The 15,666-nt window shown below is 37.8% G+C and overlaps 2 protein-coding genes across 6 annotated transcripts; one reads left to right on the top strand and one right to left on the bottom strand.

The window, feature by feature from the left end:
- Window positions 1-454: 454 nt before the first annotated feature.
- Window positions 455-7,375, top strand: LOC133676139 (chaperone protein ClpC, chloroplastic-like). Of its 3 annotated transcripts, none has more exons than XM_062097735.1 (11): window positions 467-612; window positions 898-1,008; window positions 1,435-2,021; window positions 2,404-2,519; window positions 2,623-2,748; window positions 2,849-3,034; window positions 3,574-3,789; window positions 4,418-4,635; window positions 5,365-5,440; window positions 5,516-5,605; window positions 5,896-7,375. In XM_062097735.1, the coding sequence occupies exons 3-11, from the start codon at window positions 1,454-1,456 to the stop codon at window positions 7,078-7,080; spliced, it is 2,781 nt and encodes a 926-aa protein (XP_061953719.1). In that variant the 5' UTR covers window positions 467-612; window positions 898-1,008; window positions 1,435-1,453; the 3' UTR covers window positions 7,081-7,375. The 3 variants fall into 3 exon arrangements, with proteins under 3 accessions (XP_061953717.1, XP_061953719.1, XP_061953720.1); XM_062097736.1 differs by lacking the exon at window positions 898-1,008 and adding an exon at window positions 1,220-1,345 and having other exon boundaries at window positions 468-612; XM_062097733.1 differs by lacking the exon at window positions 898-1,008 and having other exon boundaries at window positions 455-612.
- Window positions 7,376-7,580: 205 nt separating this feature from the next.
- Window positions 7,581-14,805, bottom strand: LOC133676138 (dual specificity protein phosphatase PHS1-like). 3 transcript variants are annotated; one of them, XM_062097730.1, is made up of 11 exons: window positions 14,645-14,791; window positions 14,341-14,418; window positions 13,810-13,952; window positions 12,944-13,145; window positions 12,358-12,534; window positions 12,063-12,223; window positions 10,500-11,595; window positions 9,471-9,617; window positions 9,097-9,324; window positions 8,429-8,586; window positions 7,581-8,281 (listed from the first exon to the last, which is right to left on the bottom strand). In XM_062097730.1, the coding sequence occupies exons 1-11, from the start codon at window positions 14,705-14,707 to the stop codon at window positions 7,921-7,923; spliced, it is 2,814 nt and encodes a 937-aa protein (XP_061953714.1). In that variant the 5' UTR covers window positions 14,708-14,791; the 3' UTR covers window positions 7,581-7,920. The 3 variants fall into 3 exon arrangements, with proteins under 3 accessions (XP_061953714.1, XP_061953715.1, XP_061953716.1); XM_062097731.1 differs by lacking the exon at window positions 14,645-14,791 and having other exon boundaries at window positions 14,329-14,449; XM_062097732.1 differs by lacking the exon at window positions 7,581-8,281 and having other exon boundaries at window positions 8,493-8,635; window positions 14,645-14,805.
- Window positions 14,806-15,666: the final 861 nt, after the last annotated feature.

The raw sequence follows: 15,666 nt of genomic DNA, 5'->3' as shown, positions 1-15,666 counted from the left end.
AATTAAAGCACATTCAATTAATCTAAATATAATCAGAAATCAATTTAAATTTGGGTCATTTATACTAATAGTAAGAAATATAAAATAAAATTACCAATAACATATAAATTTTACTTATTTTATGATATTCTAAAAAAATATTTTTTTCCTTTTTTTTTAAATCTGTATAATAAGATCCAAAACAATTGATATTAATTGAACTAAAATATTAGCTTTTAAACATGATCATAGTATCGGTTTATCAATCTTAAAAGTTAAAACCTCTAAGTGGAGCCTTTAGTGAGTACAATTTGAAGCACATTTCTATCTTCACAAGAGTTGAATCTAACCCAATATTATAAAAGGATGTAACATGACCAAACATAAAAATAAAGGGACCATAAGAAAATTAAAACAGTTCGATATTATTATATTATATTATAATATAATATAATATAAAATAATATCTTATCATGAACCACATCCATCTATATTTCTATCCCCTCCTCCTCCTCCCACTTGTTGAGGGCCTTTCTATCCCTCTCTTCTTCCATTTCTCTAAAGATAGACCCCTTCAGGTCTCTCTCTCTCTTCCCGTTTAATTTTGTCATCCTTCCGTTTAAGTTAATCTCGGTAAGCTTGATTGATTCTCTTGTTTCTTTGCTTGTTTGTTACATTTCAATCTGTCAAATATTAGTTTTTTTTGAGAAGTTGCTGTTCGTTGATTTTTGTTTCAATTCAACTACTTATAATTTTTTTAGGGTTTTACTAGATAGAGTAAATAGTTGATTGTTCTTCTATTTATTTAGTGCTTTTTGATTATATATATCTTGAATTGATCAGGTTTTAAGGTTATTATGGTTATTATTATTATAGTTAGTCTAAAACTGGTAGTTTTTTTTTTTTTTTTTTTTGTAGATAGAAGAGATGCTTCGGTCTGTTTTATGGATAATTGTGCTGTTCGAGTTGATATTAGTTATTAGAAAAAAGATTGATTTTGGTAGATAGAGAGGAGAGTCTTCAGACAAGGTTTACTTACTTTTCTGGTTAGGTTCGAATGATGTTTTAATTTGTGAAATAGTAGGGAATGATGTTAGTCGCTTGTGTTTTCTGTTTTCGATGCTGGCTCTGCTAAATTTTAGTATTTTATTCTTTGTGAAATGAACTATTTCAACAGGGGATTGCTTTATCCCTGAGAAATCTTGACCTGTTTTGATTTTCAAATCGTTACACGCTGCAGTTGCCGACAAATGATGCGGAAACAATGAATGGGTTTTTGCTTTTCATTGGATGATTTTATGATAAGATTCCTCTTTTCATATCATTAGACTCTGAGTATTGATTTGTGATTAATTTCCTCAAGCTGGTATTAAGGAACTCTTTTTTTTTTTTTTTTTTGTCTCTTTGCTCCTTTGTTATAAGGTTTTCACTGACATATGCCATTGTGACTTGCAGACTCTTTCCCAAACATAACATGGCTAGACTTCTAGTTCATTCTGCTAATATTCCTGCCGTAGCTCCTTGTCTAAGGCATTGTCAATTTGAAGAATCTAAAAAACGAAGAGATTACTCTGCCAAAATGATGTCCAGCTCACCATCTCAGGGTTTGGTAATGAGTGGATACTCGGGATTGCGAAGTGCTAACTGTTTAGATACACTGTTGAGACATGGACAATCTTTCCATTCCAAGGTTGCAATTACAATCTCTCCCAGGCAGCAAAAGGCTAAGCGATTTGTACCTAGAGCTATGTTTGAACGTTTCACAGAAAAAGCAATCAAAGTAATCATGCTTGCCCAAGAGGAAGCGAGACGGCTTGGTCATAATTTTGTTGGAACAGAACAAATCCTGTTGGGTCTTATTGGTGAAGGGACCGGAATTGCTGCAAAGGTTCTCAAATCCATGGGAATTAATCTTAAAGATGCACGTGTAGAAGTAGAGAAGATTATTGGGAGGGGCAGTGGATTTGTTGCTGTCGAAATTCCATTCACTCCACGTGCCAAGCGTGTCCTGGAACTATCATTGGAGGAAGCTCGCCAACTTGGTTAGATTCTTTTTCTTTCCCTTTTTCTGCCTTTGACCGGGCAAAACCTAGTTTCTGGGTATTGGAATAGGTGTATTTTGAACCAATTCCTCTTAAATTTGGGATGAATACTTTTGAAGATTACTGTAGAATTTCACATGGAACTGTTATTGCAATCATAACATAATATGTGTTGTTGAGAGATACAACTCCAATGAGATATTGAACTATGCTAAATGAATGGAATCACAAGATTTGCCTTGTAATTCAAGTCCATTCCAGTTCTTGTGACTCAATTTTTCCCTCTCAACTGGGCAGTGATTCTGTTATGTGTTTGTATGTGATGCTTCAAGAAATGAAGCCTTCAATGTTAACCAGATCCGACCTCCATGAATCTTTTCAGGTCATAACTACATTGGATCTGAGCACTTACTTCTCGGGCTACTTCGTGAAGGTGAGGGTGTAGCAGCCCGTGTTCTTGAGAATTTAGGCGCTGATCCTAGTAACATCCGAACTCAGGCAAGCAATGCATCTTTAGAACTTTGTCAACCTAATTTTCTGTGTCATTGAGCTACTTAATTTGTAATTTTAGAATCAATGAAGTGTTGACTGTTGTGATTAGGTCATTCGCATGGTGGGTGAGAGCACGGAGAACCTGGCTGGATCCACTGTTGGACCTGGAAGCAGTAACAACAAGATGCCTACACTTGAGGAATATGGAACTAATCTGACTAAGCTAGCAGAGGAGGTGATTTAATATTAAGGCTTATTTTTTTTATGGTTAATATGTTATATGTAGCTACTTCTCTTTTAGGCGCTTGTCTTAAGATGATTTCTTTCTCCTTCAGGGTAAATTGGATCCTGTTGTTGGAAGGCAGCCACAAATAGAACGTGTCATCCAAATCTTGGGCCGAAGAACTAAGAACAACCCTTGTCTAATTGGAGAACCAGGGGTTGGAAAAACAGCAATTGCTGAAGGTCTTGCTCAGAGGATAGCAAGTGGTGATGTTCCTGAGACAATTGAGGGAAAGAAGGTGCGTGTTGGTCCAGTTTCTTGACATGGTTTGGGTGGGCATCTGGGTTTTTTTCTCATCTTTTTGGCTTACTTAGTTGTGCTTATTGGTATAAATGGTTACAGCGTGGACCCTTCTGAAGCTATAAGGTTAAATTTTGACCTGAATAACTTGCTCTTCTTTTTAAATAGCAGATTGTGAAACGACTTTTTATTTAGGTGTTCCAGGATGACTTTTGAACTTCGAAAGGTCTACTAACATTGGTATAACAATTGCACCGAATCATGTATTCTCAGGGCACACCTATTAATAAACAAAGCTTCCTCAATCATTTGTAATGTTAAAACCACAGTTTTAAATGGGAGATTCAATGAGCTGATGGACAAATGTTTTTTTTGCTCATTCTAGTACTTATTCATAACCGTCAGAATTTGCAAGAAATTTGCATTGCTATGCTATATTTATGATAAGTTTTTATAAAGGATTTCCATTTAAATTTTGAGTTGGTCAGGAGAATACTGTACTCTAGAAAGACTGATATTTTTTTTGGTGTAACCCAGGTTATCACCCTTGATATGGGCCTTCTTGTTGCTGGAACTAAATACCGTGGAGAGTTTGAGGAAAGATTAAAGAAGCTAATGGAGGAAATCAAGCAGAGTGATGAAATAATGCTCTTTATCGATGAGGTGCATACCCTGATAGGGGCAGGAGCTGCAGAAGGAGCTATTGATGCTGCTAATATCTTGAAACCAGCTCTTGCAAGAGGTGAATTGCAGGTAACTTTTTCTTGTCTTGTACACATGATGTTCACTGGCTATTTTTTTTTAAACCATCTGAGTTTTGGGGATCAGCTAGATGTAATTGGGGGTAATTGTTAAATGCTATGGCTGGAGGCCATTATCAGTTTGTTGCATGCAGTTTGAGTGTTACATCTACTATGCTGACTATTAAGCTTCACTTATTTTTTTCAAAAAAATGCTGACTATGAAAGTTGAGTTGATCATACCTTGATGAACCGTTCATTGAAGCCTATTGTGTGTTAAACTTTCGAGTTTTTTTTTTTAAATTTCTTTTGGTGCTTAAACTTGATTTGATCATACCTTCTCTCAATTTCTGGCTCAATTTTTTCTATGGTTTGGAAACTCTGAAGCCTTTCCTGTGTCGAGTCTTCTTATTAGCTATGAATTTGTCTCTAAATTGTCATGTTTTGTGTTTCCTTGAATTATCGAGTCTTTATTGGACCTGATTATTAGATGTTGTAATAACTGAAACTGTTATATCCAGCGTTTGGGGCTGGCCACTGTCCCTCTTTGTATGGTCAATATATGTTATTGTTTATATTTGAAATTTGTGGCTCCAAGTTTCAAATTCGACTTCGATTCTGATTCATCCTCCTTAATGCAGTGTATTGGAGCTACAACCCTAGATGAATACAGAAAGCACATTGAGAAGGACCCTGCTTTAGAAAGACGTTTCCAGCCAGTCAAAGTACCTGAGCCATCTGTAGATGAAACGATACAGATTTTGAAAGGACTTCGTGAGCGATATGAGATCCACCACAAGCTCCGTTACACAGATGAGTCCTTAGTAGCTGCTGCTCAGTTGTCATACCAGTACATCAGGTAAGTGAGCCATAAATGAACTTTTTTTTTTCTAGTTCACATTTCTGTTCTATAATTTCACATATCTGCGGCATTTGTCACACTTTTTGCTTCACAAATGCTTATTTATAGAGGAGAAAAGTCATTGCTTGTATATCTTAAGAAAACAAGTAATGTATTTCTGAAGTCCATTGTTAGGTCTTTTGAGCAAACCTTGAAGCTTACTTGAAATGTGAGATACCATATGATGGGCTACCCAAGATTATAAATGGAAAGAGATGAAAATACCCAGGATATCATTCCCTGTAGGGGTGCATTTTACATGCATCTTGGCAGAGCTAGTGGTAGCATTTCAAATTGCAATAGTTATTGATGCCATTTGACTACCTTGCAGACAGTCTCTGTTGGAGCTGATATTTTTGATTTGTGCATAATAAGTTTTTCCCTACTGTTTTTCTTTCCTTCCTGCTGTACCCTCCACAATACACCAGAAACGTACTTGGACCATTTCAGAAGCTTTACTCCACTTGGCTTTAATTCTATCAGATGCTCCCAAATTCACATTTTTTTCCTATGAGATTCTGTTGTAATTCTATGAAGTACCGTTCTATTGAAGTTTTTTTTTTTTTTTTCATTTTTTCCATGTCTGTCTGGTATAAGTAGTCCTTCAAAAGATCTACTCCCTCTCTATAATTACAGTCCTTTATAAGCTGTCCCTCCCTTGATATTTTTTTCTTGCATTTGTTTCAGTGACCGTTTTCTGCCTGATAAGGCAATTGATTTGATTGATGAAGCTGGTTCTCGGGTTCGGCTTCGTCATGCACAGGTACAGTCTTGTATCCAGCTACTCCATCATCATCCTTCAATATTCTTTTTTTTCCCCCTCACTTTATTCTTTTAGGTCCCTGAGGAAGCAAGAGAGCTTGAGAAAGAGGTCAGACAAATCACAAAGGAAAAGGATGAAGCTGTCCGTGGCCAAGACTTTGAAAAGGTACAAATTGCTTCTTTCTTTGTGCTTTCCAATTGTCTAATTGGGTTTTCTAGGACTACCCTGCTTGTTTCCATGAGATCAGAAATTTTAATGAACTTCCAAAATATTTTGTGTTACGATTTCAAATTTTTTAGTTGTCTAATTATTGAACAGTGAAAAAATTGTTTCAGAAGAGGTGCCACAGCCTGTGAGACTATAAGACCACCAATTGCTTGTGTCTTTTGTTTCTTAATGTTGATTTTTTTTCTCAATTTGTTGAGCTAACTCACTTCATTGGTAATCTTAAACAGGCTGGGGAATTGCGAGACAGAGAAATGGACCTTAGAGCACAGATTGCAGCTATTGTGGAGAAAGGCAAAGAGATGAGCAAAGCTGAGACAGAGGCAGGGGATGTAGGTCCCACTGTCACTGAATCAGACATTCAGCACATTGTTTCTTCTTGGACTGGAATTCCAGTAGAGAAAGTATCCACAGACGAATCTGACCGTCTCCTAAAGATGGAAGATACCCTTCACAAGCGAGTCGTTGGCCAGGATGAAGCTGTCAAGGCAATCAGCCGTGCCATCCGCCGAGCTCGTGTTGGACTCAAGAATCCCAATCGACCAATTGCTAGCTTCATATTTTCTGGTCCAACTGGTGTCGGGAAGTCAGAATTGGCAAAAGCACTAGCTGCCTATTACTTTGGCTCTGAAGAAGCCATGATCCGTCTTGATATGAGTGAGTACATGGAAAGACACACTGTTGCTAAGCTGATTGGTTCGCCTCCTGGTTATGTTGGTTACACTGAGGGTGGTCAGTTGACGGAGGCTGTTAGGCGTCGTCCTTACACTGTGGTACTCTTTGATGAGATTGAGAAGGCCCATCCTGATGTCTTTAACATTATGCTTCAAATTCTTGAAGATGGAAGGTTGACAGACAGCAAGGGCAGGACTGTAGACTTCAAAAACACCCTCCTGATAATGACTTCAAATGTTGGTAGCAGTGTTATTGAGAAGGGAGGACGCAAGATTGGATTTGATCTTGATTATGATGAGAAGGATAGCAGTTACAATCGGATTAAGAGCCTGGTGACAGAGGAGTTAAAGCAGTATTTTAGGCCGGAATTCTTAAATAGATTGGATGAGATGATTGTTTTCCGTCAACTTACCAAGCTGGAGGTCAAGGATATTGCTGATATAATGTTGAAGGAGGTCTTTGAGAGGTTGAAGGCCAAGGAAATAGAGCTTCAAGTGACAGAGAGATTTAGAGATAGGGTGGTAGATGAAGGGTATAACCCAGCCTATGGTGCAAGGCCTTTGAGAAGAGCTATAATGAGGCTTCTCGAGGACAGCATGGCTGAGAAAATGCTTTCAGCAGAGATCAAAGAAGGTGATTCTGTTATTATAGATGTTGATTCTGATGGGAATGTTATTGTTCTCAATGGTCAAAGTGGTGGTGCTCCTGACGCCTTGCCGGATGTGTTGAATGTTGCGTAGAGCTCGACTCCTTTCTCAGCAAACCTTTGCTAGCATGTTGTTTGTAACTCCGGTATTCATTCGAATTGGCAAATAGTTGTGTAGTCTGTTTTATTCGAAGGACTACTTGGCAGTGGAACTGGGAGCTGTTTCTTCATTGCTGGCTGGGTTTCAAGGCTGTATGTATTACACCATGATAGCTTGAATAGTTTAGGGGATATGGTGTTCGGGTTAGCTCTCTTAATGAAATGACCACTCGTGAAATATTGTTTTATGTAACCGTCTCGTAATACAAATTGTGATTTTACTTAGAAAATGGTGTTCATGCTCTCTATAATGGAGATTGTCCTTGCCATTAAAATTTCATTATGGCTACCCTCAAAATTGTGATCACAAGGAATCTTCAAGATTATTTTTTATTTGTGCCGCTCAGCATGCTTTATCATGTACTATCATTTTACCAGGCATACAAGAGATGGCAAGTGAAGGTTCTTCACGAAGTGTTCAATATGGAGCCTGGATACAGAAAAACTATTTATTGCAAATTTTCCTTTGTGGAAGCGACGTTACAAACATCCCTCAGAAAAATATGAAACGGCATGTTACACTCATTTCAGTCTTCCTTGAATCTAAAATCCAAAACGTATCGGCACTGTGGCACTGACCCGAGTCTATTTGATAACCTCTGTTGAAAATTTGCAGTGTTCAATTAATACAACAAATCATGTGGGCGGATGCAATTCAATGTCTTGATACTGCAAATTTTGCTGCTGAGTACAGATGCCGTGGTTTCACAGCTGGCCACAAGCGAAATGGGTTTGCTTCTTGATTTTCTTGCGCACTGAAATGAATTCCCTGTACCTAGTCATCTATAGCTGGTGAAGACTGCCTCAAAGTAGGGCTGACGCTGCCGCTTCTGGTCATTTTTAGTGCATCCAGAGCCTTCTGTATCTCCATGGTCATTGCACTGTCCACACTGCCTGATGATAGCTTCTTGTGTGCTTTCTGCAAGTGAAGCTTGAGCGAGCTGCTGCTCAGACCAGCATTCTTCCCACAGATGGGACAGACTTTCATTTCTGGCTTCCGCCTTTGCCATTCCATGGAAACCTTCCCATGCAGTCGCTGGTCAAGATCCAGTAAAATTCTTGCAAAACCATCATTGGGCTGAGCTCGCCGATGAACTTGTCTTAGAGCATTCCATGCTTCTAGTAGAGTGAATTTCCTGCATCAAGAAAGAAAAAGCTCAACATACAGAACTTATGATGCAGCAGTCTATCCACTGCAGAAATTCAATATCATTATGTGTGCTGATAGAGCTTCCATTGTGCAATTTTTCTACACCATGAAAAAGCTTGCGATTTTCACTTACTTCCTGAGCATTAAATAAGCAAGAACCAATGTGGCACTCCTACTTCTCCCTTCAAAGCAATGAACTAGAACCCTCCCTCCTACTGATTCAACATGATCAATAAAATCAGAGGCTTCTTCAAAGATGCAGCTGATATTTGAATCCTCATCGTCAGTTATCTGTTCGAGTAGAAAGTAGTATGAATATAGGACAGGTTCCAAGTATATGCTGGAAAAAGGAAAAAAAAATGACGAGCTCAAGATTGTTGATCAATAATGCTACAGAGTGTTTGCTGTTTAGAGATCAATATGTGTAAACTTGGCTAATATGTAAACTTGGCTAATAGAAACATCAAGAAAATCATCTCTAAATTTTATGATCATAGTCTGCTGCAATATTAGGAGAAGACGACAAACAAAAACAAGTCGCAGAGAAAAACAGTTGGTTTTCTAAAATCTAATTACTTTTCTAGAAAGGAGCACACGTGAAGCTCTATCCATTGTTATAGTTGCAAACTAAAGACGTTGCGAGACCACTGCAACTGCAACTGCTTCTACCATTATGATAAAATTTTCCTTTTTGTAGAGGTACCTTAACAAATTGATCCACCTTTAGTCATTCGTATAAAACAAAACAGAGCATTGTTCCCAGAAGTATGGAACTAATGCAAATGGAGAAGAAAAACTCACAGAAAAATTTTTGTACTGAAATAGATCTGGGTGTTGGGACTCTGACTGTCCAATTTCATTGCCACACAAACACAAAATATGTGTGATTCCTAGATGTTGCAAAGTGTGCACAGATCTTGCAGCCAGGGCGCCACCAATAAACAGGCTATTTGTGATTGATGATGGTTTCTCTGTGTTTGCAGCTTCGGAGATCAATGATATCCTCTCAAGAATGTGCTCTAATCTTACCTGCAAGTTAAAATGGAAAAAAAAAAAATCCTAAAATAAGGAAAATAGATTGTTCCATGGATCAGTCTTCTATAGTAGGAATTGATAAACAAAAATAAAAAACTTCATATTAGACATGCAACCTGAACATTGCATGGATCTATTACCTTTAACTCATATGCATCCACAACGCAGTTACTATCACTGCCCTCAAAAAACCCTGTTTGGAAATTGTTCTCCTGACACAGTTTGATAACATCATTTCTCAGCATTTCATTCCATTGTTCAAGTTCTTTATTTGATTCATTATCCACCTGAGCATATAATTATGCATGTCAAACATTAAGATGTTAGAACAATGAAAAACATCTTTATTTTCTTCCCCTTACACAATGCAGTAACTAAAATTTTCAGCCCTTTTCAAATGTATGCTTATTTGCTTGCTAATTAGCACATGTCATGGCACGCTTCTCTACATTTCTCACAAAACAGAGTTTCTAGTAAAGTAAGATGATTAAATACTACACAGTTCCCCTGCTACATGACCTTCTATTCCAGTCAAGTTTCAGAGTTTATGATGTTTAATTATACTTAATGAGGTGACGCCTGCTATTGATCCACATGGAAATTATGAAATCAAAGTATCAATAATTATCTATTCTCTTTTGATTCTTAACACGAGGTTTTTTGGTTTTTTCCTCCTCACTTTAAAGGGGGCTATTTTGCAGAAGTACATGAGATTATTAGAAGTACGATGCATCAATGCAATAATTGTTTCTTCTTAAAACTATGTAAGGAGGAGAAAAATCTGTAGAACATGAGCAAATTACTTCTCATCCAATTGATGGCTTAAAAAATTTGGACATTTTGCCTCTTGCATTCCTCAATCATGTTTCTACCCTTTTTTCACTGTGCCATCTTGTGCTATATATGCAGCGTGTCACATAAATTGGTTAAAAGAGCCAGCTACTGATTAACAACAAAGATGAGAACTTAACCAGTCCATTTTTTCAATTATGAAAATATGTCAGATATAGGAAAGTCGAACATGGAATTGGATTAAAAATACATTTTTGGAACCAAGATTTTGCTTCATGATTATTTGGTTTCCGATTTGTCATCTTTAAGCACCATAACCAGTAATCTTTGCCTAGTAAGCATATGATTTTCATATCCATGTTAACTGACATGCTTACCTTGGCAAATTTATGAATGTCTCGGAGCTTTGTTGTCAGACGCAGGCAACGAAAGGGCTCTAAACTCCCCTTGGAAAACTTTCCATGCCAGCTTTCTCTTGACATGGGAGAACTAAAATCTGAGCACTCTTTATTTCCTGAAGATGACCTTGGAGTTTGAGCAATTCGCTGCGAATCTGAATCACTAAACTCTGGATGGTTATCATTAAGAAACCGTTCCTTACTCGGTGGAGAAGGACAATGAACAACTACATGTGAAGGTGACTCAGGGACCACCAAATCATCTCTGTCACAGTCCCCTGATGTTTTATTTGTGATGTTCAAAAAAACTCGTAACACGCTATCTAGTTTTTGGTGAAGAGTGAGGAGGAATATATGGAAACCTTGCAGATCCCTGAGAGCAGCACGAAACCCACCACGAAATTCCTGAACAGCTGAAGTCATTTCGGTCACTCGTGTATCAGTGAAGTCAGTGCCTTCCAATGGAGGAGCTCCTAATTTCCCCCCAGTTATTTCATATAACAAATTAGAGGAGTAATCAGAACTGTTGATAAGCAACTCAATCAATTTAGGATAATTTGCCTGGTCATTTGTGCGTTTTCCAGCAGGAGGCCGACGAGGAACACCAGAATCAATAGCCACAGCATGAGAAATGAGGAGATCAGAAAACGATGATTCTCCTGATTTTCGAACTCTTAGCATTTTGTTAGCCTTTGGAGCTTCTGTAATATCAAAAACATCCGAGCCCTGTGATTCCATTCCTGGTCCTCCTTGATTATGAGAGTTAAGCCTACAATCCACTGAAGTTGCCCTTCTTTCTTTCTGTAGAGCTTTAATCACCCTTGGTCGGTATCGGTTAATTGCAGAGTCAAAAGCATCCTCCAAGGCATTGACATTTGACGGGGTCATTTTCTCAGCCAACAACAGATTTGCGGGATTTCCGCGCCATCTGAGCTCACGGCAAGGTAGTCTATCTTCGTTTCTGATGACAAGGTCCAACAGGAAGACCCTACCAATTGCTGCTGCAATTCTTTCTGCAGTTTCACGTGACTCAAATGAATTTGAGCTCTCCAATAAAGGAGATCCATGAACATAGCTGCAAAAACAGGATGTTTTGGCCTTTGAAACACTAATGGAAAAGGTAATTTTGCAATGCTTGTGATATGAAAAACCGTGCATCCCCATCACTATAATATTAGAGTACAAGGAGTAGAGACCAGGGAATTGATTGAGTATCCTAGGAAAGAGGAATCAGCATATGATGATATCAAGTAATACTCTTTACTAGCTCAAACTTTTAGTTATGGTGTCCCTATGTTTCTTGGTAAATGGGTGTGCGGTACTGCTCAGGTCAGTGTAGCCACCTCGAGATTCTAAAAAGCCGAATTTCATTACACACACGTGCACACACACTCATGATATGGATTATAAAGAACATAAATCTCTTTTCCCAACCCTTCCCCTTTCAGCCTATTAGATAAGGAGACAGCATGAGAAGGAAGTTGAAAATTTTTATGATATCACTTTATAATATGTAATGCACAAATCAAGTTCTAGTTTCACCTCATCAGAAGAAGGCATCGGCTAAGTTCAAGAGCTTCCAAAAGCTCAGAACATGTCACTTCACCTACTTCATCTCCTTCCAAAGCTGCTGCAACTCTTGCTTTCTCTCCAGCTTCCTTGATCTGGAGCCACTCTGGGCTGCAATTATGAATGACTCTAGCCTGTAACATTCCAGCAGAAATATTTACCATCATTTAGAAGGGAAGCAAAAGGCCAGGCAAGATTTTTTAAGAAGAGACTTCAATGCTGCTTGGTCTTAGAAAAATCAGTAACTATTGGGTTATAATAGTGTAACCTGAGGAGTTTGGACTCCTAACCACTTTGCAAATTCATAGCCAAGACGTTCTGATTGTGTGGCCATCCTGGAAGAAGAAAACTTTATGACAGCTGCAGCTTCCTTATGAAAAGCGTCAACATTTCCAGGTTGATTGAATAAGGCAAAGAAGACAACCCCCCCGGAATTTACAGTTACCTACATGCACACAGCTGAAGAGAATTTGAGATGGCCAATGAGAATAGAAACATTGATGCACTGGTTTCTTCTCTAATTTCTGTTACATACAGGCAAAACTCAATATTCTTTAATGATACCCCTATAATGGAAAATATAGCAGCTCAACATTGTCTTACACAGAAATCATAGCTTGTCAATAACCTGAGAACTTGTCTATGCTATTGAATAAATTAAACTCAGTTGGACAAATCTAAAAATAACCCTTGATTCATAAGCTAGGTTAGTCAGTTACCTTGAAAAATAAGAATCAAGATGGTATTCATTTAAGAATAATTTCATCCCAAAGGCTTTGTGCTTTAGCTTTTAATAATATAAATTAGAAAGCAGATGCTGTTTAAACTATACTAGTGTGAATTGGATAACATACTTCAAGGGCTTTGCTCATTTCATCCTCAGAATTTTCATTGCTACTATTATGCTCAGTGTGGTGAAGGGAAGAAAGCATGTCCCAAGAAAAAGAGCTCAACTCGATATCCAATGCAGCAGCTTTACCAAGCCTGTCCCACAAACTGATCTCTGGAGATTGCTCAGGAGGTGGGCTTTTTGAATCAACAAGAGATTCTCCCCAACTGCATAGCAATCATGACAACTAGGTGAAAGGAAAAATCACTCTGAGTATATATATATATATTAGAGAGAGAGAGAGAGAGAGAGAGAGAGAGAGAGCACATGTGCATCATGCTTTAATGAACAAAAACAAAAAAACTAGTATGAAATGTTTGCAGTTTCATTTATATGATCATAGAACTACCCAAGATCTCCCCCTCATTCACTTGCTGTAATGAAACAGGCAGGTGGTTTATCACAGGCTTCTTGGCATGACAATAAGAAATGCAATTAGGAGAGACAAATTTCACTTTATTTCTCTGCTGGTGATGCATTCCTATCGTTCCCAAGAGCATTTCCAATGATTATAAAATTATGAACATCTAAAGACAAAAACTAGATAACTTCTATCAACACTAGAATTACATGCATAAATTAAGAAAAGTTCCCATTTGTGTTGAATGTCTAAGTTAGTTGTCCTTAAATTCCTGTACTCACATTTCTCACATCTCACTTCCCATATTATCGCAAATCTACTTCAAAGGTTCCCCCTATAAGTTCATTAACTATCTGCCTCACGAGTAAAATTAACAATAAATCATCAGCATTCAGTCTATCTGAACTAATCACCATAATTAGTTTGATGGTTGATATAAATAATGACATAGAGAGAGCGAGATGGCAGACCTAGAGGGCATAGTTTCGAGCCTGTAAGGCCGGTGCGGGAACCCTGAGGCACGATACTTGCCACTTCTCTTACGAACCAACTCCAGCCATTGAGCAAACCTATACGCTGGGCCTGCTGTTATATCTCCCAACATATACAATACCTGAAATCAAATCCAAAATATTAAACTAGTCAAAATTACCTGTCTTAACATTTCCGCTCTTGGAGTAACAGAGAAAAAAAAGGGGGGGGGGGATCAACGAAGCCTACACAACAATTATTTCCCATTCCTTTATATTATCACATTCTACAATTTTCTCACGCAAATTAACAGGAAAAAGAAAAGGAAAAACTTCAATTTACCCATACAAAAATTATTTCCAATGCCTTTATACGATCACATTTTACCGCTTCCTCATTCAAAGTAACAGAAGAGATATAGAAAAAAGAACAGAAATTTCAATTTACCCTCAACAATAATTACATTGTAGCACCATTTCCACTCCCTCAAAAAACAGAAAGAAAGAAAAAACAGAAACCTAAAATGTTACCCGGGAGGTAACAGTGAGAGGTAAAGGAGGATCAAGCTCTTCGGATCCGAGGTCCAGTTCCCTCTCCTCCTCTTTCTCCTGCAATTTCCACATAAATAACCAACAAAAAAACAGGTCTTAATAGTGTTCAATATGTGATATTAATCACTGAGACAACCATGGATCCATAAAATCCATCTGAGTTCCTATCTATATTAACAACGAGAGAGAGTGAACGCATAAATCTTTATTCAATTATGTGCCCACAATGCATATATATATATAGAAAGAAAAATAATGGTCTTTTGTTTTTTTTCCCCTTTACCTGGACCTCGATTTTGTTGTTGATGACTGATAAAGAGGCTTGCTTTTCATCTTTTGACATCATTTTTTTTTAATTTAAATTGGCTTTGAAAATAAGATGGTGTATATAGACACACACATACACTATACTACTAGTGTAATGTAACAATTATCAAAATTAAGAGAGAAAAATGATGAGCCAGTTGCTTTTTTTGGACCAAGAAAGAGAAAAGGGAAAAGATTTCCCGCCTTTTTAGGTGGGTTGGGCAGTTGACAGGTCAATGGAGAGGTGGAGGCTAGAGAGAGACAGCTACAGTAGTGTGCTGTAATGTAATGCTTTAGTTGCAAGAAAGCAAGGTGGTTTTTGATGATGACGACAACAATGTAGTTTGTCTGTAGATCATGATGACAGGATTAACACAAGATGGGACCATGGCAGCCATGGCTTCCAGCCAAGGGAGAAGAGATACCCTGTGATATGAGGTCATGGTCGGTGATGGGTCATGTGTGTGTGGGACTTTTACTTATAATAGCGTATTTGTTTAATATAATAATGTTAAAAATAAATTTTAAAAAATAAAAAATATATTATTTTAATATATTTTTAAATAACAAATATTTTAAAATATAACTATTAATACAATATCAAACTCCTTCAATATTTGTTTGGATTGCACTGAGTCGCTTTTCAAATGAATCTAGGTTAGCATCGAAATTTGAATACTATATTTCTCCGTTAGACTTTTTTTTTTTATAACCCGGGGTGTCCGGTCCAGCTTACTCACACCATAACTAATCTCCGGATCCACTGAACACCCTGCAAGCCCAGTAGACATGTAAGACACCGCGGGGATGACAGACGTATACGCTAGGACTCGAACCCAGGTGACAAAGGCAAGGAAACCTTGCCTCTACCGCTGAGCTACAAGCCCTGCTGCAGTTCTTAACAGGTCATGGTTGGTTTAGGGTTCAAGTGAAGCTTTGAATTCTAGGTTTTTCGAGTGAATGCATCAGATCAAGTTTACCAGGCCTGATCATTGTTTT

The sequence above is a fragment of the Populus nigra genome, chromosome 16, assembly GCF_951802175.1.
Source record: "Populus nigra chromosome 16, ddPopNigr1.1, whole genome shotgun sequence".
NCBI lineage: Eukaryota > Viridiplantae > Streptophyta > Magnoliopsida > Malpighiales > Salicaceae > Populus > Populus nigra.
The sequence above is the reverse complement of the archived record's forward strand: the minus strand, read 5'-3'. Positions and strand labels throughout refer to the sequence as shown.